This window comes from Thermobia domestica, chromosome 6, assembly GCF_964235325.1.
Source record: "Thermobia domestica chromosome 6, izTheDome1.hap1.1, whole genome shotgun sequence".
Classification (NCBI taxonomy): domain Eukaryota; kingdom Metazoa; phylum Arthropoda; class Insecta; order Zygentoma; family Lepismatidae; genus Thermobia; species Thermobia domestica.
This window is the reverse complement of record NC_137459.1, coordinates 301,378,019-301,404,728: the sequence shown is the minus strand read 5'-3', so window position 1 is coordinate 301,404,728 and position 26,710 is coordinate 301,378,019. Positions and strand designations below refer to the sequence as shown.

At 35.9% G+C, this 26,710-nt stretch overlaps 2 protein-coding genes across 7 annotated transcripts in view; one reads left to right on the top strand and one right to left on the bottom strand.

Moving 5' to 3' along the window:
• Creld (Cysteine rich with EGF like domains) overlaps positions 1-26,710 on the bottom strand; it is a 365,129-nt gene that overhangs the window by 236,615 nt on the left and 101,804 nt on the right. For all 6 annotated transcript variants that reach the window (XM_081762917.1, XM_081762913.1, XM_081762916.1 and 3 more), the window contains exon 7: positions 9,775-9,870. In XM_081762917.1, coding sequence (XP_081619043.1) covers positions 9,775-9,870 — 96 coding nt within the window. The remainder of the gene's footprint in view (positions 1-9,774; positions 9,871-26,710) is intronic.
• LOC145688536 (uncharacterized) lies at positions 10,457-15,782 on the top strand. The gene is made up of 2 exons (XM_081762918.1): positions 10,457-10,918; positions 12,949-15,782. The coding sequence occupies exons 1-2, from the start codon at positions 10,766-10,768 to the stop codon at positions 13,237-13,239; spliced, it is 444 nt and encodes a 147-aa protein (XP_081619044.1). The 5' UTR covers positions 10,457-10,765; the 3' UTR covers positions 13,240-15,782.

Sequence of the window (26,710 nt, the reverse complement as noted above, 5' to 3'; positions counted from 1 at the left end):
GCTTCCATAGACAGAAGAGTGAGATGTGTTAAGAGTGTCTTTCACGCGCCAACACTAAGTTTTGTCCTAAGCTGCAAAAATGTGCGAAAGAAACTCACGAAATGTCAAAATCAGTGTATGGCGATGAAGCGGTGGCATTGAAGACTGTTTACAATTGGTATGAGCAATTCAAAAACGGTGAGGAGTCGGTTGAGAACGAACAACGATCTAGACGTCCTTCGACGTCAACAATAGATGAACATGTGCAAAAAATGGCACAAATGATTTGTTCAAACAGGCGAATGACTATTCGATAGCTCTCAGAAGAACTAAACATCTTGTATAGGTGCATGAAAAGCATTTTAATTGCCGGTTAAGTGGACAAATTGCTTCCTTCTTCACCAGGAAAACGAGCCGCGCCACACCTTGCTTTTGATCCGCGGGTTTTTGGTCGAAAAAAATATTCCTGTTTGTGCACATTTGCTGTGCTCTCCTGACATAGCACCATGCGACTTCTGGCTCTTCCTAAACATTAAAACCGTGCTTAAAGGAAAACGTTTTGTTCAAATCATTTGTGCCATATTTGCACATTCCTAACATTGAGAGGGCCACGACAGAGCAGTTGAATGCCCTTTCAAAAGAAGACTTCCAGAAATGCTTCCAATCATAGATTCAACGTTGAAACGAGTGCATTGCTACCCAAGGACAGTGCTTTGAAGGAGATTAAATCCAATTCCATGTAAGCTTATTACTTTGTTTCTAATAAAAGTATTCACCGTATTTTTTGAACACAACTCTTATTTACTGAAACATTTATCTATATATATTGTAATTTATATAGTACAAAAAGAGTCAAAGTGACTCACTCGTCAATGCCCAGGCCATACTACTATAGCTATAAGTGTGAAATTTGGGAAGAAAACTTCTTTTGCCACGAAAATACGGCATAAGAAATAACTTCTCTAATATACGTACACAAAAAGCAGGGAGGCAGGGGTTTACAGTTTGCCAAGAATCGAGTATCTAATGATTCTCTGAACTTGAACTTGGCGTAAAAGCCTCATTAAAAATAACTGAAAACACGTCTCAGAGTTCCAAAAATTTCGCTTCTAAAAAGGAAAGATCTCTTCTTTTTTACGTACCACGCTTATGCCTTTTAGGCTAAAGGAGACGGCGATGATGAGTAATGAATAAAATGATGGAATGAAGAAAGTGGGAGGAAACGGGAGAATCCCAAGGAAACCCACGCACACGGTGTTTGTCCACCACAAAGTTCACTTGGCGGGGGCTGGGATCGAACCCGGGAAAAAGGAAAGAGAGGAAGGGAATTTGTACAATACACAAGTCTTCAGTTTTATATTCATGAAACTCTTTTCTTCCCCTGTGAGAATAGGCACTTCTCCTAGTACAGCAATATACCAAACCTTCATTACTTAGCCAGTAATCCTAAAGTACTTTAAAAAATATGTGTGGATGATCTATTTAACTTTTAAATGAGTACACACGCAAATATGTTTTTTGTGAAACTGAGGAGCTATGTAGAACATGAAGGCTACAGCGATACGAGGATGAGTGTAATTAATTTAGCTTGCAGTTGAGCGGAGGAATATTTGATTACTGAGATAGAAGAAAAAACATCCCACAGTTTCCCTTCATATTTTTAAGAAAACAGCTCTTAACTGAAAAGTAATCGAAATGAAAATGATTTTTTTTTTCTGTTTAACGTCTCATGATTATACCCTTTGGGCTAAGGGAGACGAATGATTAAGGCAAGTGAATGATCATGGAATAATTGGTGGAATGAGATTGTGGGAGGAAACCGAAGTACCCCAAGAAAACCCAGGAACACGATGTTGTCCACCACAAACTTACTTGGTTGGGATTTGAACCAGGGACCCCACACATGAGAGGTACGCGTTCTACCGTGTCGCCTAAAAGTAATCGAAAATACATATTTATATTATATGAAATTGCAAGGATGTGTTCTCTAATTTTGTATTTCATTGTTTCTGCGTAATTCTGAAGCCATACACCAAAATGATACAAGTAACTACATGAACTATGAAAATTGATACTTCGAGAACCCAATTCTCGCTACACTTAATTGTTCCCTGTATCAAGATCACTTATTGATACACGAGTTACAGCCTATCTAAAAGGTATGAAACATCTAGCTGGACAACATAAATATGCAGTTTGAGTTCAGTATGTTAAATTTTCATTAACTTCATGCAATTAGTACAGACAGTAGCATAAGCACACTCCTAATCTACATATTTTCAATAGTTTTGCAAAAAAAAAAAAAAAAAAAAAAAAAAAAAAAAAAAAAAATCCTGAGTAGATCACTTAATACACATTGTAACAGAATTTTCTAATATAAAGGTTGCTAACAAATTATGAGGAATCTTCAAGAGGTATCCGAATAAGTGGTACGAAAAAACAAATCTAATAGCCAACAGTTATAAATCGCGCACTGTCAGAACCAAAAGCTGTCGAGAACGTTAGAAAATAAATATTTAAAGAATCTAACTCAAGTTACAGAACTAAACATGGATTGAAAAGTTGCAAAGTTATATGCATTATACCTGAATATTCCTGTTTCTGAATCGCATGATACCTATATTAGATATCAAGGCTCTGTACAATTTGATGCATGAAACCCCTCCCAATGTGTCCATAATTTGGAACTACCCGGCATGCGTATCGTTATATTTTACAGACTGTGTTTTATTTTGTGATTTTGTAAATTTTACTCAGAACCGATTAAAACTTAAAAAAGTATGCTGAAGAACGCTGACTGCAGTTGCACATATATTAAAATTCGAATCTGAAAATTTATAGCAATCGCTACAATACTTCGCATGGAGAGATGAGTAAGCAAAACCTTCTCTGCAAAATTTCTAATTTCGCCTTACTACTACTTGCAACGCAAAAATCCATAATAATAAGCCAGTCAGTATTTCTTGGACACTACGGCGGGCGATAGTTTCGACCTCTTTAACAGTATTTTATCAAAATAAAGTTTCTACTACTCATTTTCTATTGTACAATTGTAATGACCACCTGTATTTTTACCTTTGCCTCCATTTACACAGTAAGTGATTTGATGAATCCAGTGGACTTGAAAGTAAGTATTAAAAGAGAAAACTAATGAATAATTTTGTTTTGTATAATTATAGCTTCGATTAACAAAGGAATTTAGGAACAAACTTTTTTTCCCCCTCTTTCTTTCAAGCAACACTATCTATAAATCAAAACAATCATACAAATACTCAAACACTGAAGGTGCATGTGGGACTATGTACGCACACATTTCATGCTGCAATCACAATTGCACAGAAGCATACGGTTGATTCAAGAAGTCATTTCCCTTCAATAAAATTATACTCTTTAATAATTTTTCTATCCATCGAACAACTGAAGTACTTTTGAATTGTCTCAGTCAGAAAATATATACGATTAACAATACAACACAATAAAAACTGAATTCTTTCTAGTCTATGTATAGTTATTTAACTACGATCAAAAACATCATAAAAATATAAGAATAATATTACAGCATCAATTGAAATGTCCAAAAATATTTTTAGAAAATTATTCTACAGGTTGAGATAAATATTCTAGTTGAGATGAAGTCATAAGTTTTTCCACTGAACTGTACCAAAGTTTAGTTCAGGTTTGTTTAATGCTGACGTACCATTAAGGAGCGGTAAGTTATTTAAGAGATTTTTTTTTTTAAATCCGAAGTCCTGCTGATTGCTAAGTTACAAAGAAACTGAAAACTATTTAACAAGTATAATACAGTATAGTGTAGCATGCAAACCGGATAGAACACTGTAAAATATTTAGCAAGAAAATGCGTTTACATTATGTATTTTACTGAGGTTACAGAAAATGGTGTGGTTTAAGGAATTGCATTTACGTGCAAAAGTTTGTATATATTGACAATCGAAAAGAACATCAATATCAGCTTGAAAAAACAAAGTGAAGACCTGGATTTTCCAAATACTTTAGAAATAGACGCTAAAGTTGATTGACGCTAAGATTGACGCTAAAGTTGACGTAAGACAGAAAAAATTTAGAAAGATAGAACCATAAAGATGGTATTAGATTTAAGAAACCAACTAAATCTTGATATAAGTCTGATGAACAAACTATGGAAAAACTAGGAGAATTTTTATGCAAGTTCGTCGAAGGATAGCAGAAGCAATGAAAGACACTGTCACATGATTACGTAAATGCAAGGATGCATGTGAAAAAAGACACAGAAGGTTTATCTAACCCAGCACTAAGCTTTTGTAAATACGTTTCTGGTTAAATTCTGCATACACAAGGGGTGATCAACAAATACTGAGACTGATAGTTGTACCGCAGTTTCCATTGTTGCCGAATGCCGGCACGTTTGATAGTCGAAAGAGTTGTGTTTCATGTATACTCTCACTAGGTGGTAGCATTGTTGTATCGGTAGGTTGGGAGTAGTCCGCTGTGTTTTAGACACTGCTTCCATTTCCCTCACAACGTGCTGTGTATATGCATACAATGGAGGTTACACGAGAAGCACAGTATGGAGCATTAAAGTTTTGTTTTCGCTTGAACTATAGTTTTTTTTTGTTTTTTTTTCTGTCACAGCAGAGGCCGAAACACCAGGTCCATCTTAGTTAACACAGGAAACTCGTCCTTCTTTGAACCACCGAAATACTGTTGCTCGAGGTAATGCACTTTCACCGTAAGCTTTTCGTATATTTCAGAAGCTGTATGGGTCAAGCGAAAACCAAGCTTTATTGCTCCTTATTATTCTTCTCGTGCAACCTCCATTGTATGCATATACACGGCACGTTGTGAGGCGAAATGGAAGCAGTGTCTAAAACACAGCGGATTACTCCCAACCTACCGATACGACAATGCTACCACCTAGTGAGAGTATACATGAAACAACTCTTTCGACTATCAAACGTGCCGGCATTCGGCAACAAAGGAAACTGCGGTACAACTATCAGTCTCAGTATTTGTTGATCAGCCCCCGTATCTTGAAGTTGTTCCATTTTACTTGCTTTTCTTTTAGTAACTTCTATTACGTCATATTGTTTACCTTAAAAACAAGAAACTATCGTCATGTGGTCAATGTACAAACCTTCGGCGCAAGGAGACAAAGAGTTCGATTCCAGATGGGGGCTTACTTGGTCCGGACCCCATGTTAAGATATAAGTCCAAATCTTATACACCCTCTGTGCAGAAAGGCATGCTAACACCAAACGAACTAATCTTCAGACTGAGAGGCAGAAAATAGTTGGAAACAACAAGTATAACTGGAGAAACATACACAGCATTGAGTACGTGCATTTTTTAAATAACTATAAGTAGTTATAAACTTTGATAAACTGTAGGTGTTTGGTATTTTTTTTCTTATACTATTTAAATAAAGCCATTTTCAACCGTATTCATTACAATGAAATGAAGTATTTGAAAGTGTATCAGAATTAATATGTCATTCATGACGTAATATTTCAAAATTCAATTTATAGTACTGAATTGACATCTTCATTTTTCTTTGCCTTACATATACATTTCACATTTTATTTCTATATTTAATCGTGCACTTAAAACAACTCATATTTTTCCTTTATTGACATGAGACTGAGTTATGAAAGAAAATAACAGAGAATATGAATGAAACCACTGCTTATACCTTAGTATAACTGTAAGTCTTATTCGTAGGCCAGGATAAAGATTATTTATCTTTCACCCAGTGCGATGGACTAGGTGTATATGAATATCTCAGGCTATGGAGACTCTTTTGCGAATCGTATCGTACCACTTAACACCAATGCTTTGTCAACACTTTTCACTTTATAGTTTTAAATTGTCTGTCCTACTGATTAAGAAACATCAAAGACCAAAGTCAGCATCAAACTCTGAGATGCATTTGTGTTTGACGATGTATTGGTGCCTCTCAGAATTTAAAGAATAATTGAATCAGTGAGTAGAAAAAGGAGAATATTCCCCAACACGTTACTTTTGAAAAACGAAAAGTAAAACTGCTTACCGGAAATACCATTGCTTACGTAAAAGTATCTGTATGGGAGATTTGTAGCGTATGTTAAGACCTTTCGTTTCCCAAAATTCCAAAAACGTAACTGGATTGGATATTTAGTTATAGGGAAATTGTTATCGTAGAATGTTATCCTTTATTTTTGGAATGTTATTCTTTTTCTACTCACTGATTAAATTCCAGTAGGATATACAGAGGTTGTTCAGTCTACATTTGGCCAATTTTGACTTCCCTCATGAAAACTTTTGAGAAAACAGGCAATGTATAGTGCCTGTTTTGCTCATGTGCTACAGGTGGTACGTGTAAAGTAAATGGTTTGGAACAGAAACAGGCACTTATCCGGGAAATAACACTTGTTTTTGAATGTAATAATTCTTGTCTTGACATGAAATTACATGTGTGCACTGTACATTGACTGATCAGTACCTGTGCAACACGCAAGTACATGTAATGCTCAGAAGAAAATGTTGCGGGCTGCAGACATGTGCAGATCAGCGATGGTAAGTTCATGTGTAGCACGTGGTATTTAGTGAAAACGTGTCTGCATATGTAACGGTACCAACACATACACTGTACTCCACCGACATTGTAAACATGTACATTTGCGTTCCAGGCCAGCCGGTATTTTAAATGTTGAACGAAAATTTTCTGCACATTACATATAATGTGTTCCGTTTTTTTAACGTGATTTTCAGCTATGCTGAATTTCAAAAGAAATTGCTGTGAACATGAGCTGTTTTTTCCTTGTATTGCCGAATGTTCATGCAGGTTCCAGAGAACTGTTCATCTAGCAGGAGTTTGTCGTTTAGATGTCTGGTAAATGGTATGTTTTTAATACGGAAAATAGGATTTCCAGGTGGTTTGTTTTTAGCAGAAAAGGGTTGCATAAACATGAACTACACATGGTATGTAGTGACAGCATGTATTTGCAGGTTACAGAGAAACAGTACACTGTCTGAAATATAAAAGAAACATGCCCGGTAGACAGAATGTTTTAAATCCGAGAAAAGGCCATTTTCAGATGGGTTTCTCATAAAAAAAAAAAAAAAAAAAGGAAGCTGTTTTGTTATTAGGTGTATGTTGCTTGTATCAACATCATGTACATGCAGTGTCCAGCTACATGTTGCTTTCGAATGAATTCTTGAATTTCCAGCAAACCAGACTAATCTCGACAACATTGGAAGGCTCACTGTGTGGGTAGAAATTTGCAGGTGCGAATTTATATTTTCCTGGACCAGCAGCAGATACTGGTATGTTTAGAAACACTGTGTTGCTGGAAATTCAGTCTTGATTCTTATTCCTTCAGCAAAATTTCGAACTCAAGTTTCATTCAACAGTGTACACATTTTATAATTACCACAAAATGGAAAATAGCTAGTAGGTCTAAAGACCAGGGACAGGTTAAAAAACCGAAAATTGTGCCCTATAGTGTAGAGCCCGCTAGTTTGAAATAATGGCTGCCATCTTGAAATTGGGACCTGTGCATCCAGTGTTAACTAATCGAAAAATGTAGTGTTCGTATCGTCTGAACCGCCTATTTCCAGTTCCCCTTTCACTGCATGTTTGCGATCCCTGTACATTGCATGTTTAGTGCTCTCGAACAATACTAGAATAGCACTGGTTTTCTTCCTTTTACATGCAATGTTCAGCAGATGATCAGCTGCTGTTGAAGAGAAAACACGTTAAGATCAGTTGCAAAACATGCAGTCCACAGATGTTCCGTTCGGTTATAGGTACAAAACATGTGTTTTCCAGGTACAAACCAGGTGTTCACTTCTTCCTTGTTTACCTGTTTTTTCCGTTTCCAGGGACAGAACACGCAATGTTTTGAAAAAACATGAGCACATGATCAGGCGTAAAACAGTGTTCCAATTTCAAGGGTTTTCCAGGCGCATGTTGTACACGTGCATGTACGGTACGTGTTTTTTTCTGCTGGGTTACCTAAAAATTTAGAAGAATCCATGGCGCCAGGTCCGTAAGTGCTCGATGTGTTTCCCTTGGTTCCTAACAATAGCCCGACAGCGTAATTTTCACTGTAATAGGCTTCTCTGAAGAACTGGGATTGGAATCTTGTCCCATTCCCTTTGTACAGCTTTCCAAAGTCCTTCCACAGTTGTCACACGCCGTTTTCCCAAAGCCCGTTTCAGCAATCCAAATGCACAATAGTCCATAGGACTTGCATCTGGAGATTTAACAGGTACCTCATTGAAAGGTATCACCTGTATACCACTTGCCTCCTCCATCTCCCTGTAGAATGCGAGGGACGATCGTGAGGTATGTGATGAGGCCTTGTCCATATGAATGCGCACCAGATTGGAGTCATTTCCGTACATTGTTGGAATCTCATGCTCGTAGATCGGTCACATGATCTGCTCCTGAAAATACTGCGAATTTATTTTGCAGTTCTTCGCCACCCTACGAATCTTCAGTTTATCTCGGTAACAGTAGCCAGTAACGACCATGAACCCTTTTGGGAAGGATTCTTTACAGACACAGACCCACCTTCTGAAGTTCTTGGCGCCTTTCTCTCGGTACATGATGGCTCTCGGTTTGCCGCAGTCGGAAAGGTAAATCCACGCTTCATCGAGCGTTACGACGTACATCCACCTTTGTTTTGCCAGATGCCGTTCGTACAGCATCCGGGCGTTACACTTTCGTTCCTTTCGTTCCGTGAGAAGATGGCCGCAAGCTTTCATGACTTTTTCATGCTTGAGTTTATGGTGTAACGTCCGGCTCACAGTCCCCAAAGACACGTCAAGACGATTAGCCATACACCTTTGTGTTGGCGGATTTTCCTGCATTACCATTTTCCGAAGTTTCCTCTGCATGGTGAAGGTGGTCTTGGTGCATTTCCGCTTTCTACGAAACTTCGTTGATGATATAAATGGTGGAGCTTCGTTGCCCTTGTACTTTTTAACAACATTTTTTATTCCACTTAAACTGGTGTTGCAACCATTCTTCTTGTACTGTTTTCTAATGACAGAAACACTAAAGTGGGCGTCATAAAGAGCCGCAACATAGCATTCCCAAAACCGGTTTAGTTTGGGAGACATTTTGGTCACAGACTGGAAACCCACACACCTGGAAACAAATTTAACACAACACTCACAACAATGGTCCTGTTTTGTGCGTTATTGTCGTCCGCGCGGAAAAACAACTCCGTTCCCAGGAAGCCACTGCACAACACTGCAGGACGCCACGAGCCAGGTCGGGTGAGTCCATTCTGCCCGGGAGGGGGAAGGAACGAAATCGGCCAAACGTAGACTGAACAACCTCTGTATATATATCAGCCGCCACAATAATACGGTTTACTGTCTTCAGACTCAGGCAAGTGTGTCTATTTAAAACATCTTAATGGAACTTCAACCTATGTGTTTTTAACCTATACAGTCCTGATGATGAACACAAGCTAGCGTCCGAAATATACTGAATGGTATATTTACTTGTTCTTTGAAACACAACTGAGGGAACATTTATCTATTGAGATTCTACTTTTAACTAGTACGTGCATGTAGCTCTTAAATCAGCTATGTATTAGACCAGTTCTTTTAAATTAACAATATTTTTTTCTGCTTTTGGGTAATATTCTTCCACTTCATATAATTGTAAATGAATGAATTTTGTAAAGCATTTTAATGTTATTCTGAGAAATGTTTACGGATAAAGTGCGCAAATTTCACTGCTGACTGCATAAGCGAAGTAAGCACAAAACCAATAATAAATATTTTTAACACAAAAATACTCACCAATACAAAAACCATCTTTGAGAGTATAACCCTGAGCACACTTCTCACACATATCAGGTCCGTCTCCTGTACAACCATCGCAAGATACGTCACAATCTATCAGATATAAAAAATATATATATGTATCATTACTTGAAAATGCATCAAGTAGTATTACCGGAAATACTATCATTAGTAAAACATATCATTACTTGAATCAAAATTGCGAATTATGCTTTAAACCTTCCCTTGAGACACTACAGTTATTCATAGGCCATATAAACTAGAAATAGTCATGAAAGCTCAGAAATTTTCCAGTTGTAAAATTAAACTGAAATTTTATAATTGGAAACTCAAAACCAATGTATTTCATTATATCCCCAAACAAATACGAGAACCATATTTCACGGAGGAATTCGTTACTGATTTACTCGAAAACAAAACGTTAAGAGTGGATCAAACAAACAAACAAACAAAAAAAAAAGTACGTTGTGAACATGACATAATACTACATATCTCGGAATACCAGTTTCATATACACTACCCTGACATAAGTAAACAGACGCTGCAGACCAACATAATTTCGTGGAAACACGGAATGGATGGTAACTTTCGGTGAATATGACACAGGTGGTGGTGTGAGCACCAACTGGCACCATGGCGTGCGGAAATAGATGTGAAGAGCTGAAGTAATTTACCCGATGCCACATAATTTAGCACTGGGAGTGGTGGAAGTCATCACACGTGTAATGTTAACAATTGTTAATATAATTATAGTTCAGTCCAAACGGGACGGAAAACCTGCCGATAACATTACAGCCGAGGTTGACAATAAGTATGAACCGTTCAGTGGTATTTGCGTAGTGCGGGAATATACGCAACTCCACCTGGATACAAGGCCTTACAACTACGTCATCCGGGGCGCGTGACGTCACATACTGTAAGCCATCAAGGCAGATTGCTTCTGCAATGTAAAATGTGATTCTTGTTCTCGTAATTGAAGTAAAACAAAATGGTTTATAAGTGTTGTGTTCCTGGGTGTAGAGGAAACTATCAAGGAGAACCGAAAGTGCATTTATTTTCTTTCCCTCGAGAAGATGAACTCCGTGAGAAACGGAAGAAAAGGATACCAAGACAAAATTTAATAGTTACGAAGCATTCAAGAGTAAGTATCAACACAGTTTTTTTTTTTTATTTTATTATTATTATTATTTTTCTCTTCAATCAATAGAATTAATAGGATATCAAATTTTGGCAATTATCCTAAGTGAAAGGATCAGATTGAATAAAAGCGGTAACTTAAAATGTTATCAATATTAAATTCAAGCTTCATTTTGTTTGCCTTCCAGCATTAAATTATTACGTGCATTAAAAGGTGCTAAATTTCAAAAGTATTAAACAGTATAAAGTACAGCAAATTTTACAGTTAGGCTTACCTAGATAATTTAATATTTTCCATATTGGGAAGGGAGGGTGAAAATAACAAATCCACCTTACATTTTACAGAATTTAGATTACGTAAAATTAGTTTAGTTTGCTTTAGAAATGAAAGAATGAACTTGCAATGTGATGCATACTATTTTATAAGACCGTGCATACAACGAAATAATAATTTTCTTATATTCTATGTAAGTGGAACTGTTATTTAAACCCTTGCCTGAATATTTTCAGACAGCGCTGTTATAGTGTACATGGATAGTGCATGCATTTTTTATGTACCCATTTATTGGGAAAGTGTCACGAGCATGGTCAGAGAAAAGTTAGAAAGAAAAACACGGTACTATTACGCGTGCAGAATGATTATACGGATCCATACATAAATTCATGAAATGTATGCTTCCTTGTTTGTGCATTCATTTTTCGTACCTTCAGCAATTATTTTTGAGATGTGCACTTGCATTTCCTGATGCAAATTTTCTTTAAGAGGTCTTCTACAAAAACACCAACCAACCTGTGCTACATGACCACTAAAAAGTACGAATTTCTAACCGAGTCAGGGCAGGAGCGCAGCAGGGGGTTCACGCGGTAGCGCAAAGGTGCGTCCGTAGGGAGCAGACGCGTCAGTGCTGGTGGGTGTACGCGTTAAAGAGGATTGTGAAAAATCACTGCTTTTATGATACAAAGATATGTGATTGGTCCCTTCATTTACCCTCATTACAGCCTTTATTCAGAATTCCAATATGGACATAATAAATAATCCTTGAGTGTATACGTACTACTTCACCAACATTTCAATTTTTCCACATCTTAACTTTTCACCTTCGTATACCCTCAATTACCTTCCTACGCTTTACACACTGTTCTCAATGATTACATGGAAGATAATCCATGTCGAACATGTTACACTTCCATTTCTGTTTGTCTATATACAAATCCGTGTCGGACGTACGAACACAACGTTCTTCGATTATTCACATACTGGTATATTGCGATATTATTACTAATTTTTTCCATAAATTTTAGAAATTATCCATTCGTCTCTATTTACATTATGAGCGAATACGTGTATACCAGTTCCTACTTTCAGTTCTGTATTTTCACGTAATACGCATCTCACAGATATGGACATACCATATTTTGATTATTTACACACTACTCTATGAAAATATTATTATAAACCTCTGTGAATTTTACAACTATGTGGATACGTATAATCAATCTTCACTCTATTACGATTAAAATGTGGAGGACTCATTTTGTACCTTATTCTGCGTACTTGTATAGATTTTCCGCTGCTCGACTGCTGCCATGTTGGGTAATATACTTGCAATTTTGGTTTTAATTTCTTGAAATGAAAAACTTAGGTTAATTAATTATTGCCTTTGTGGCCTACTCTACGTAATTACAGAAATAGAATATTTTACTCTTTCATAGGTTTTATATTGAAATCTCAGGTGATTGTAAATGTGGAACTATTTGCACATGGCAGCAGAGGGAAATTCGGAATTTAGCTCCGATTTTTTTTTTTTTAAAAAAAAAAAAAACAATATGTGCCCGGATAGAAATGGTTCTAAAACGCTGACCCTCATTTGAAGTACCAAGGAAATAATTAACTCTTCCCGAAAGACCGTGTTTTTAGTTTAATTAGGTTGGTTAGCTCTAGATTAGGTTAGATTACAGTATTTTTCACGATATTGTCAATAGCAATGAGGTTTAGTTCCTGTTATTGATATTCCCATTCATATTTATTTGCAGGTTTGTCATGTCATTTTAAAAAAGCGAATATTGATTGGGAAAAACGTCATCTGGATAACCAAACGGGGAAGATTCTTACTGCAAAACTTGAAAGGCCAAGACTCAAGGAAGGTGCAATTTCTGAGAATTATCCAGGCTGTCCATCCTACCTCACGACTTCCAGCGTACAAGCACAACCTCGACCGTCTCGTAAAGAAAAGGCTGAAAGACGAGAGGCCCAAAATTTGCAAGAAGCTATCGAGAACAGCAAAGCAACTTACAGCGAGTATGAAGCTAAGAGAACATTCTTGACATTCAGTGATTTCCACGACAAGATTCATAACTTGAAACTGCCTGCAAACTGGAGCGTGATTAGCAGAACTGATTTGGTTATGTTTTTGAAATCTTCGTCTGACAGTTATCAAGGAGTATATGTTACTGTGGACAAAAATATGTCATTAAAGTGTTTCTTTAGAGATATTCAAGTTAAATTTAAAAATGCGAAGGCATTAAGAAATTTCAGTGATTTGGAAACTGCTTTAGGTTTTGCAGAAAGTTTGGGAATATCTGGGATATCAGTTAAGGAAGCTTACGAAGTAGTCTTGTGCATTTTAAATAGTGTTCGTGACAGGGATGATACAAAATGTTCAACAAACTTGTCTTCTATAATTAATTAGATAGAACTTCTTATGCATCCCAAAGAACGGTACAGGTATGATAATGACTCTCTTCTGTTTTCGTCACTTTTACACTTCATGTCACCATGTGCTTTTAGTTTCATTAGAAACTCGGGGAATTTGACCCTACAATCTGAATCGACTATAAGAAAACTTTGCAAGAGTGAGGTTGCGAATCCCGGTAACGAGAAGCTAGATGATTTCTTTTTAAAATATAATGAAGAGAAATTTCAATGTTACAAGAAAGTGACAAGCATGTTACACTCATGGTGGACGAAATTCACATTAAGCCTTTAATCGACTACAAGGGAGGAAATGTAGTCCGTGCATCATTTAATGGAAATGACGTTGCACGTAGTGCACAAACATTTATGGTACAAAGTATGTTCTCTAAATACAAGGATGTTGTACATATTTTACCTGTCCATATGATCGAAGCTGATGGTCTGTATCATGTTATTCGTAAAGCAATTGTAGGGTTGGAGGCAATAGGGTTTAAAGTAGTGTGTGTAATTACTGACAATAATGTTATTAATAGGAAAGCTATGTCATATTTTTTCAGCAAACGAACTATGAGTATTGTGTATCCTCACCCATGTGATAATACAAGACCATTGTTTTTCCTCATTGATTCTGTCCACATATTGAAATGTATAAGAAACAATTGGTTGAATGCTAAAGACAGTGAAAAAAATATGATGTTCCCTGACTTTAATGGTATGCTATTCATGTTGCATCTTTTGCAAGTGTGCGATTGTTATACAGCTTAGAGGAAAATAAATTAGTTAAATCTGGATATGGGCTATCTGTAAAATCTCTGTGGCCTTCGAATTTGGAGCATCAGAATCTAAAATTGTTTTTGCAAATGTCCAATGAGTTTGTTGTTGAGGCATTGAAAACCTTAGGTGTTAATCACAATGTACTCCATAGTGAGACAACTGCGAACTTCATTTCCCATACTCTTACGTGGTGGAAAATAGTGAATGTTAAGTCTCCATCCAAAGGGTCATGTTTGAATAACAAAATGGAAGAGCCTCTAACAGTTCATCCTGAAGATGAGAGACGAAATTTCTTAAAAGAGTTTGTGCTTTGGTTAGATCATTGGGAGGCGCGTGGGCGTGGACTTAGCAAGAAACAATGGAAACTCTATGACATACAACAACGGGAATCCTGGAAATTTGTAGCTACTGTTGCAATGAGCTAGGAGCTGCTTACATTCTACCGGGTAAATTCCAGACTGATTTCCTAGAAGCACGATTTGGAAAATATCGGCAATTAGCTGGTGCCAACTATAACGTATCACTGCGCCAAATCCTAGAAGTAGAGAAGTTGCGTTTGGCAAGCATTTTTCGTTTGCAATTAAAAAATAACACTATAGACATCGTTTATTCTGAAAAGAACGATATGTTTTTAGATGACGGAATTGAAATTTTGTCCGATAATAATTCCTTCTTAAATCTTGTGTCATTGAGTGGTGATGGTCTTATAAAATCTTCCTGTTCTCACATACACAGCAGGGTACTGTTCTAGGCAAGTTACAAGAAGGTTACGTTGTAATGAATATAGTGATGTAGTGTTAGCAGACAAACGTATGCAAGTAGGAGAAACGGGTAGTTCACTTATTGCAAGTTTAGATCGTGGGGGTCTATCATATCCAAGTGAAATTGTTAATATTGTGCTTGTTGTGTATTCCATTATTAGGAAACTCATTAAAGAACATAACGAAGCTTTCTTGAAAGGTAATAATCAAAGAGATGTAGTTATGTGTGTTGCTGAAAGGTATGTTGATCAGAAGTTCGCTAATATTTTTTTCCCGTTGTTACGTTTAGTCGAAAAATAAAAATATGTAAAACGTTTGTTAATACAATCTCCGTTTTAAAATAGCAATAGCTTCGTGAGATACTCGTAATTGAGTGACCTTGGCAGTGCCTGTGGTGAAGTGCGCGAGCTTTCCGCTCTGTGTCGCTAGTTGTCGCTGCAGCCAGCTGCTTGCTGCTTAACTGGCGGACGGGGTATTTTAACATAGGTACTACTAGAGTGAAGTTCGAAAACACGAATGGGAATTGTGAAATGGAGGTGTTAATATTTGAAGTTACTACGACAGGAACCAGTGGATTTTGGCTGCAAGGAGACAAAAGGAATATCTAACCACTAAATTGCTCAGTAAGGAAAACAGGTTTGGAGACAAAAAAAAAAAAAAAAAAAAAAAAAAATGAAACAGTTTCTGGTATGTATGGTAATTATTCTTATTTGCATTAGAAACTTCCATTTCACTTTTCTTATTGTCTTGTTTGGAAATGAAATAATGAAAAGGAAAATAAATGAAAGAAACTTGGATTCTGTCAACTTACGTAACCATTAAATGCCTTGGTTAAGCTATTTGAATAAATCCCCTTTTGGATTTTTACTTTTAACTATAAATTGAGTTTCAGTAGCTAACCCTGGTCATTCGTATTGCGTAGAGAATTCCAATATCATTTAAAGTTTCTACAAGAAGTGCTTTATTGCGTTTAAAGTGGGGATTTTATATCTAAAGATTCTAGTGTCAAACAAATCTTGAAAAAAAAAAAAAAAAAAAAAAAAAAAAGTTAATGTGTGTTACTTTCTCATTGGATGTTGTATCTGAAATTTAATTTAGTCCACTGCAAGACTTTCTTTATTATTTTTCGTTCAAGTTATTTGTTACTAAATTTCACAAAATAAAGTTTGTTAGTTGTTATCTGAAATTGGGATTTGCAGTAATTTGAAACTGATACGAACCTATTCTGCCCTTCTATCGTAACTATCGCGCTCACTCGATGTGTGGACGTTAATTGTCAGTGCTGGTTGTTTTAATTTCAGGAATTATTTTCCAGTAAAGAAATTTAATGCTATTTATATTCCTAGTGGGTAAAACGGCTAGAACTGGGAATTGGCGGATACATGGAATTATATATGTGTATTTCATTACGCAACACATATATAATTTAAATAAGGTACCTATGTTAAAATACGAGTACCAAAATAATTGAAGGGTTTTCATGAATAGGTTTTTCTCTTTGAAAGTTTCTGTATAGCAGAGTTTCTGTGGAAGGATTTCCTGCTTAATGCTTTATTTGCAATTTGTTTATTGCAATTGGTACTGTTTGTGTATAGACGTTAATGTGTTCGTACCTCTTGCATTGTTTATGGCAGGTTGCTAAATGCGTAAAACTGATAGTTATGGAAGTCGCATTATAATGTGGGAGGAAACTTTATGGAAGTATATTACAGAAACATAACAGATATAAAATTCCCAATTTATATTGTAGTGTTTATTTGTATATATGTAATTCCTCTCTCCCCGTTATATTGTTTTGTATTTAAGAGTAATATGGCGCAGTTTAATGATATAAGGGCTGGTTTTGTAAACGATAATGATCAATTTAGCTCTAGTGGTGATGAGTTTGTGGGGTATCAATATGAAAATCCCTTATTTGAAAATGACCTGAGCGGAAGACAAATTCCTAATTATAATAGTACTTCTCCTAATATGGGAAGGGGAGCCTCTAATATGAGAGGGGGTGGTCGGACCGAAATGGTACCTCCACTAACCCGTCAATTTCAATTCAATTTTTCAAGGCATGCGTCGGATAGCATGTATAAAGTCTTAATGGAGGAAATTAATAGTTTACCAGTAATTGATGGAGGAAATACTGATTTGACCTTCAAGTTTTTGCTTCGTTTAGATAGTTTTCTCAGGGGACGGGATTTCCCGTTGGATTTGGTGCTAATCGCTTGTCTTTCTCGAACAAAAGGGGAAATTCAGGAGATGGTACAATCTCTGATTGGAAGTTCTCTCTCTTGGGAGACTGTTTGTAGGCGAATAATGTTGCGTTTCATCTCTACTATTGCTAGAACTCAATATATGAAGTTATATTTTTACACTACCATGAGTGAAGAGGAAACACACTATGACTTTATTGATTCTAAATTATCTATAATTAAGGTTTTGGATATGAATTTTGATGAGCATACTATTTGTAATCTAATTGTAAATATGGTTACTCCTCGAACGCATGAATTTTTAGTTGAGCACGGATTTCCTAACACTTTTGAAAACTCGTTAACTTTAGCTGCTAGGTATGATGCTTTGTTCCGATATAAAAGGGATTATTATAAGTTAAGTAAACGAACCTTAAGTGACAAACAAAATCAGGTCGCAACACAAAAATCACCTAATATGTTAAAGGCTCGTGGCATGCGTAGCTCAGTGGTACAGGTACCGAAACAAAAATGTTACATTAATCATCCCAGTGTTCAACAGTTAGGTTATGAAGAAGACTTAATTAGTGGAATGCAAATGAGGGAGAATAGTCAGGCTACAAAAGTAAATAGATCTTTGGGTAATAATACTGAAAAATGTAAATGTCCTCATTCAGATTTAGATAAATTCAATAGAGTACGGGGTGTTCATTCTCAACCACGGTCTAATGTGAAAATAAATGAATTTGGGGAATCTACTGAATCAAGTATAGCTCATACGCCTGATAAAAGATTAATGAATTTAATTTCGGTGTTAATTTATATAAAAGGCGAAGCTGTACCTTGTGTAATAGACACTGGCAGTAGTAACAATTTCATTAGTCAGCGCTATTATCAACATTTAAGTAGTAAGTGTCGTATAAAAAGTGAGAATGTGAACTTACAAACGACGGGTCTTGGAAATACTCAGATTCTCGTAAAACAGAGAGTTCGTATTTACTTCCGCATGGGACGTCAGCAGTTTTGTGAACATTTTTATATCATTGAGTCGGACGACTTTGATATTCTTTTGGGTAACAGTTTTCATACAAAGTATAGTGCTGTTATAGACTTACCAAATAACTTATATAGAGTACAAAATCGAAGATTAAGCGTACCTATACAAGATGCCTCCCAGTTGTCGTCAGAAACTGTGCGCTCTTCCCTTTATACTTCTAGGGGAGAGGATCGTGGAAGGCAACCACCATGCAACCTAGGTTCGCTAGAAACATCTACTCCTAGTACTTCTGCGAGTTTTCAACAACAGCATGGATTGCCGGAAGCTGCTCATATGGAGCTGTTCCAAAAGAACCAGACCCAGAGTTGGAGTTTTGCTATGATCATTCGGTTCTTCATCCAGAGAGGATTACCGAGGAAAATTTACAAGGTAATTATAAGGTTTCGCCTGAACTTTTACAAATAGATCCTAGTTTACAGAAATATGTTGATAAAATTTTAAATAATTATCAAGATGTGATTTCGGATAAAATCGGTAGAGTTAAGAACTTTGAATATAAAATAGAGGTAACTGATAATACTCTCATTAGACAACAACCTTATCATCTCCCTACCTTTAAACAAAAAGAATTAGAACAATATATTGAACAACTTGAGAAAGATGATATAGTAGAGAGGGTAGACTTTTCACCTTTTACTTCCCCATGCTTTCTTGTAAAAAACTCAGATAAAAATAGTCGTTTGGTCGTAGCGTATGGAGAAATGAACAAGCGGGTGATTTGTAATAATTTTCCGTCTCCTAACATGGAGAATGTTATATCAAGTATTTCTAATCACTCTATATTTAGTAAACTGGATCTACGATCCTCTTTCTTTCAGTTGACCTTGACTAAAGACAGTCGTCCTTATACTGCCTTTGTCACAAAAAATAAAATTTATCAATTTAAGGTTTGTCCGATGGGTTTTCTAAATAGTCCATTTGTGTTAAGTAATTTAATGAATAAGGTACTTGATGGGTTAATTGGAAAGAATTTGGAAATATTCTATGATGATATTCTATTGTTTAGCTCTAATGTCGAAGAACATAAGAAATTGTTAGAGGATGTTCTCTCCCGTTTAAGAAAATGGGGTATAACAATTTCCCCTAAGAAAACATTTTTGTTTCAACAATCTATAAAGTACTTAGGGTTTCGTTTTGAAAAGGGAACTATGTGTATTGACTCTGACAGAATTAAGGCAATTCAGGATATTCCAAAGCCTAAAAATCGAAAAGGAGTGAATAAAATATGCTCATTTTTTTCATTTTACTCTAAATTTGTAAGAAATTATTCGGAATTGATAGCTCCTCTACAGGAATTACGATCTCCTAAACGAGTATTTAAGTGGACAAAAGATCATGATATTGCACTTCAAAGATTGAAGGATGAATTTTGTACTCATGTAATTTTGAAAGTTCCTGATATGAACTCAAGCTTTATTGTCCATTCGGATAGTAGTTTGCGTCATTATTCAGGAGTTTTGAGTCAATATGATGAAAATGGTAATTTGAGACCTGTTGCTATGTTTTCTAAAGCAATTCCCCCTACAGATTGTAGTAAAAATGTCTATGAGTTGGAACTTAAAGCTCTCACTCTTTGCTTAGAACGATTTGAATATTATTTATACAATCCATTTGTTGTATACAGCGATAGTAAAAGCCTCTCTTGGCTTCTTACAAATCATAAAAGACAACGTCGGTATGGAACTCTTCTGGAGAAACTTGCACGTTTTAGGTTTAGAATAGTCCATATCCGCACTAAGGTCAATTGTATAGCTGATTTTCTCAGCCGTGTTGGCAATCATTTGGAATTTTATACGAAAGACGCAGATACTGTTGAAGTTGTCAAAGATCATGGTAAAAGTGTAAATGTGTCTTTTGTAAATTTTTGGAAGTATCCTGATTTCAGTATATCCTTGAAAGAACATCAAAGGAAAGATCCAGAGCTTCAAGAGATTATAGCCAAACTCGAAAGTAAGCAGGAGGTAAGAGGTTACAAATTACAGAATAACATCTTGCTAAAACGAACAAAAGGTAAACCTGGTCAAGGTTTTAGAGCTGTCGTACCTTCTTTAATTAATAGCATTCTAGAGTATGCTCATAATTCTTTAGTACCGGGAGGTCATATGGGAATTAAGAAAACGATACAAAAGGTTGCTTCTCGCTTTACATGGTCAACAATGTATTCAGATATAAAGAACTATGTGAATATTTGTGAAATATGTCAGAAATGTAAAGATAAAACTAAGAAACCTATGGGAAATTACTATACTAGAAATGTTAAACATCCGAATTACATTTGGCACATTGACGTAGCTGGGCGTCTTCCCAACAGTTCTGGATATGAGTTTATCTTGATTGTAACAGATTCTTTCAGTAGATTTGTGTTTTTAGAACCTTTGAGACAATTAAATTCTAAGACTATTTGCAATAAATTATTAGATCTTTGTCTGAGATTTGGATTTCCAGGTTCTGTCTTGCACGACGGCGCGACATATTTTGTATCAGAGTACTTTTCTCAATTTTTGTACTCTTATGGTATTCAGGATGTAAAATTATCCCCTTATAACCCGTCGCCGAATAAGGCGGAAAGAACCATAAGGTCGGTGAAGAATTTAATTCGTGCATACGTTGATAAATCACAAAGAAAATGGGCCCAATTGTTATCTAAAATCGCGTTCACTATCAACATTAGCATGAATGAAATTACTGGTTATTCACCTAGCGAAATTTATATGGGAAGAAAATTTTATCATCCTCTTGATATTAAATGGTTATTAGATCTAGAAATTTTGGACGATGACCTAAATAAAGATCAGAAATTTGCTATTATCTGTAATAATATTCAGAATTCCTGGAAACGCAGTGAAAAAATTTACTCTGAAACATATTCCTGTTAATATACATGTAGGAGATCTTGTCTTAGTGAAAAGAATGTTAAAATTATCAGTGGAAAAGCACTTTAACCCTAAAATTGCTCCTCCTTGGGATGGTCCATTTGAGGTGTTAAGTAAACCTACACAGAACACAGTGTGGTTGAGAAGTGTTGAAAATCCTAATATAAGGTTGAAACGCCATGTATCCTTTTGTAAAATCTTTAACGTTCCTCCTAATGCTCAGGGTAATAATAATTAAGATACCTATATATATACTTGAATTGCTTGGTATTTGTATTGAGATTTATTGTTATATGTCTTGTTGTTGGAATACTTGTTGTGTTTGTTTTATTCTGTTCTTTCCTGCAGCAAAATCTTCATTATTGTTAAGGGCTAGGAGTTGCGGTGGTAGAGCCCATCATCATCATCCGTGTTCGTCGCGTGATTGTCGTTAATATGTAATGGAATGGATAATCTAAGTTTGTAAGAGGATTAACCATATAATATTGATCTGGAAGGAAATTTGGTAATGTACAAATTATTTTTATTTTTCTCCTCTTGTTTAGTCTAACAGTATTGTTTGCCCTCTACGGGGGAGGGGGAAATTAATGTGTTACGTTTAGTCGAAAAATAAAAATATGTAAAACGTTTGTTAATACAATCTCCGTTTTAAAATAGCAATAGCTTCGTGAGATACTCGTAATTGAGTGACCTTGGCAGTGCCTGTGGTGAAGTGCGCGAGCTTTCCGCTCTGTGTCGCTAGTTGTCGCTGCAGCCAGCTGCTTGCTGCTTAACTGGCGGACGGGGTATTTTAACATAGGTACTACTAGAGTGAAGTTCGAAAACACGAATGGGAATTGTGAAATGGAGGTGTTAATATTTGAAGTTACTACGACAGGAACCAGTGGATTTTGGCTGCAAGGAGACAAAAGGAATATCTAACCACTAAATTGCTCAGTAAGGAAAACAGGTTTGGAGACAAAAAAAAAAAAAAAGAAAAAAAAAAGAAAAAGAAAATGAATGAAACAGTTTCTGGTATGTATGGTAATTATTCTTATTTGCATTAGAAACTTCCATTTCACTTTTCTTATTGTCTTGTTTGGAAATGAAATAATGTAAAGGAAAATAAATGAAAGAAACTTGGATTCTGTCAACTTACGTAACCATTAAATGCCTTGGTTAAGCTATTTGAATAAATCCCCTTTTGGATTTTTACTTTTAACTATAAATTGAGTTTCAGTAGCTAACCCTGGTCATTCGTATTGCGTAGAGAATTCCAATATCATTTAAAGTTTCTACAAGAAGTGCTTTATTGCGTTTAAAGTGGGGATTTTATATCTAAAGATTCTAGTGTCAAACAAATCTTGAAAAAAAAAAAAAAAAGTTAATGTGTGTTACTTTCTCATTGGATGTTGTATCTGAAATTTAATTTAGTCCACTGCAAGACTTTCTTTATTATTTTTCGTTCAAGTTATTTGTTACTAAATTTCACAAAATAAAGTTTGTTAGTTGTTATCTGAAATTGGGATTTGCAGTAATTTGAAACTGATACGAACCTATTCTGCCCTTCTATCGTAACTATCGCGCTCACTCGATGTGTGGACGTTAATTGTCAGTGCTGGTTGTTTTAATTTCAGGAATTATTTTGCAGTAAAGAAATTTAATGCTATTTATATTCCTAGTGGGTAAAACGGCTAGAACTGGGAATTGGCGGATACATGGAATTTTTATGTGTATTTCATTACGCAACACCGTGTAGTAAGGGACATGATTTGAAAGAATTGAGTAAAATTATTTGTTGGGCTACCACTAATGTGATATTAAATAATTACTATAAAAACCGAAACAAAATCATACCACAATGTGGAAAGAAACGAAAATAAGTACTCTTATGAAGAGTTAAATAGTGTAGAAAACGCATGTTGTAGCAGTTACATTTGTTATATCTATGTAAACATCTAAAAGTATTCATAGTAAGTGGTTTTAGGTGTATCTGTAGTTATGTCATTGGAATAAAATTAGCTTTAAAAATGCTACTTAAACTTGAAACAACAGTTTTAGAACTACAATTAAATCTAAGTATGTCCTACTTGAATTTGTCATGAAATTATTATTATTATTATTATTATTATTATTATTATTATTATTATTATTATTATTATTATTATTCAATCTGGTTGCGAAACCTGCTATCTGAAATTTCACATGGTATTAAAAATATGTTAATTAGAATAATCACTGACAAGAAAAAGATCAAGGAAACTAGTGCGATAAATAATTTATTCTAAAGATACATGATTGTTTCCTAATAAACTAAATTTCAATTGAAAATACCGTAGCTCTCACGATTTTTTTTTTTTTTTTTTTTTTTTTTTTTAAGGAAATTCACTTGATAACCAACGTTCCCAAATGTGGGGTCACTAATGTGAGGAATGCAATTCTTTGTGTTTTTCCATAATTGCATTGAAATCTGGAATAATTTTTGTCACCATGAATCTTAGGTCCGTTTCCACATTATGACGATTTCGCTTTAAGATTTTAATATTGCTAAGAGCAGAAAAGGTCTGCTCACATAAGCGGTAAGGAAAGGCGTCAAATGTTGCAATGCCTTTTTAGACAACTCTTGGTACTCACGCCGCACACGCAAACCAATTTGAATCAAGAGTTACTCGCAGTGGCGGATGTAGGAACATATTTTGGGAGGGGTTTCTCATCTTTTTTTTTTTTTAAAAAAAAAAGAAATTGGGGGCATTGATGTTTATAAGCACAGGAGTGACAAACATTTACTTTAAAAAAAAATCTGGAATTGGTGGTAGTGGTGGAAGCTTTCCGCCTTGAAGATGAAATGCATGAAATTCCAAGACGACGTACAGTTGTTGTACAACTGTTTTTGAAAAAGTGCCCTAACAAAGAAATTTCTCTCACTTGAAGTAGTCCTATATAACGGTTGACCAACTTCAGGGTGGAAATTTAGTAAAGTAGGAAAACATTTAAACTTACAAATGTAGGTATAATTTCTAATTGCTTTCTTTTTAGTAACTGAAAAAAATACTTCTTGTGTAACAGCTGAGAGTTCCATTTTATTACAACACATCTCAATTTTTAGGCGCCGCAGACCCACTGGCTCCCACTTTGAGAACTACTGCCATATAGTATAGTCGATCAAGTCAAACGTAGTATGGATAAAATACTAGCACAGAAGATATGGAAACCAGTATCTTGTTCTGATTGGGCTACAGCTATGGTTATCGTGCGGAAGGAAAATGTTGAATTACGCTTTGTGTGGATTATAAGGTGACACTAAACAAGGTTCTTGAAAAGATGGTATATCCACTTCCTACACCGGAAGACATTTTTAATTAACTACAAGGCATGGCAGTCTTTACAGTTCAGGATCTTAGAATGGCGTATCAGCAAATTTTAGTTGAGCGATACAAACCTTTGCTAACGGTAACAACGTCATGAGGACTTTATCAGCCTCAGCGATTACCATTTGGGCTAACGTGCAGTCCACATATATTTCAGAACGTTATAGATCAGGTATTGCACAATGTGCCATTTGTTTTCGCTTTCCTAGATGATATTTTGATAGCCGGTAAAGATAAGGAGGATTGTTTGCAACGCACCACTTAAGTTTTAGAAAGAGTACAATCATATAATGTTAAAGTGAGGTTTGACAAATGCCAATTTTTGCAATCGACAATTGAGTACCTGGGTTACACAATCTCTGCAGAAGGAATATGTCCACTACAGAAACACGAAGAAGCAATTTTGAAATGCAGGACTCCTAAAGATGCAAAACAGTTGAAGTCCTACCTTGGAATGCTCAATTTTTTTCATAAGAACGTACCCAACATGTCTATACAATTGCCTAATTTGTTTCAGTTGTTAAGTAGAAAGGTAAAATGGTCGTGGATAGATAAGCATTAAAGAGAATTTACTTTGTCCAAACGATTGATTCAAGAAGCGAAATGCATTCATCCATTTGACAATAAGGCTGAAGTAGTTTTGATTACTGATAGCAGTACTTCTGGGGTAGGTGCGCAGCTGTGCATTAGGAAGAAAGACAAACTCATTACTGTCGCTTGTGCATCAGCTACATTAAATGACTCAGAAAAGAATTATAGTCGATTTGAGAAAGAAACGCTAGCTATAATTTTTGCCTTTCGGAAGTTTCATAAATATGTCTTTGGGCGTCCATTTGGGATACGCACGAATTCCTTGCCTGCAAAATTAATCTTCGATGAGAAAACTAATAATCCTACTTTAGCCTCTCCTCGATTATAGAGATGGGCACTAATGCTGCTAAATTATGATTATAAAATTTCCTATAGCAAACATGTGGAAGTGGCGGACTGCTTATTACTTTTGCCAGTAGAAGAACAAATAGGTGATTGGTAAGTAGCCCAGGAGTATCTAGATAGTCTTGCCATGGAACCCCCCTTATATGAAGCAATTATGAGGGAAACAGCTAATGATAGAGTGATGTCGCAAGTCATGAACTGGATATTACGTGGATGGCCTAAACAACTTGAAAATAGTGACATAAGAAGTGAATTAATTGCAAACGTACAGTAGTCGACGACATGAACTACATATCGAACAAAACTGTCTTTTTTGGGGAAACAAGCTAGTCGTTCCAAGTTCATTAAGGAAAGTAATTTTAACTATGCTCCACGACCAATATTTAGGCTTGAATAGGACTAAAGCTGAAGCCCGAGCTCACTATTGGTGGCCAACCATGGAAAAGGATATTGCGAATCTGTTGCAACAATGCACTCCATGTCAAGCGATGCATAATCGAGTTCCTTAAAATCGTTATCATGCATGGATAACTCCGAGCCAACGATGGCAACGAGTACATATCTTCGAAATAGCAGGACGTAAGTTTCTTCTATTAGTGAATGCTTTTACCCAGTGGGTTGAGATTTGGCAAATGGGCCAAACATCTGCTTGGGACACTATCGAAAAGTTAAATATTTGTTTCGCTAGATTTGGCTGGCCACAAGCGATAGTTTCAGATAATGTGCCACCCTTTGCTAGTCAACAGAATATTGGAAGAAAAGAGAAGTGAAAATAATGCACGCGCCGCCCTGGAATTCGCAAAGCAATGGATTGGCGGAAAGAGCTGTTCAATTAGTCAAAGGTATGATAAAAAAGAAACTATTAGAGCTGGGTTCCTGGGCATGCACTAACAGACAACTTAATCAATTGATCGATGAAATATTGTATAGTTTACAATTTACGCGATCAAGCAAATTGAAGAATTCACCAGCTGGTCTAATGTTTGCATTCGAGCCAAGACATAAGTATATCAGTAACAAATCTTGTCACAGGGACTCGGTCGAACATTCGTTACCAGAATATTGTGATAACAAATTTCAAGAAAGTCAAGCTGTCTGGGTATTAAATCTACCACACCACGTTCCTAAATTTTTGCGGGGTACGATTAATCGTTGTTTGTATGAGGTAAC

What these genes read in the sequence shown, in the direction of transcription:
- LOC145688536 (XM_081762918.1), top strand. Translation starts at nt 10,766, where the DNA reads ATGGTTTATAAGTGTTGTGTTCCTGGGTGTAGAGGAAACTATCAAGGA. An exon ending in TAGTTACGAAGCATTCAAGA is followed by an intron (nt 10,919 to 12,948) that starts GTAAGTATCAAC and finishes ATTTATTTGCAG; the next exon opens with GTTTGTCATGTCATTTTAAA.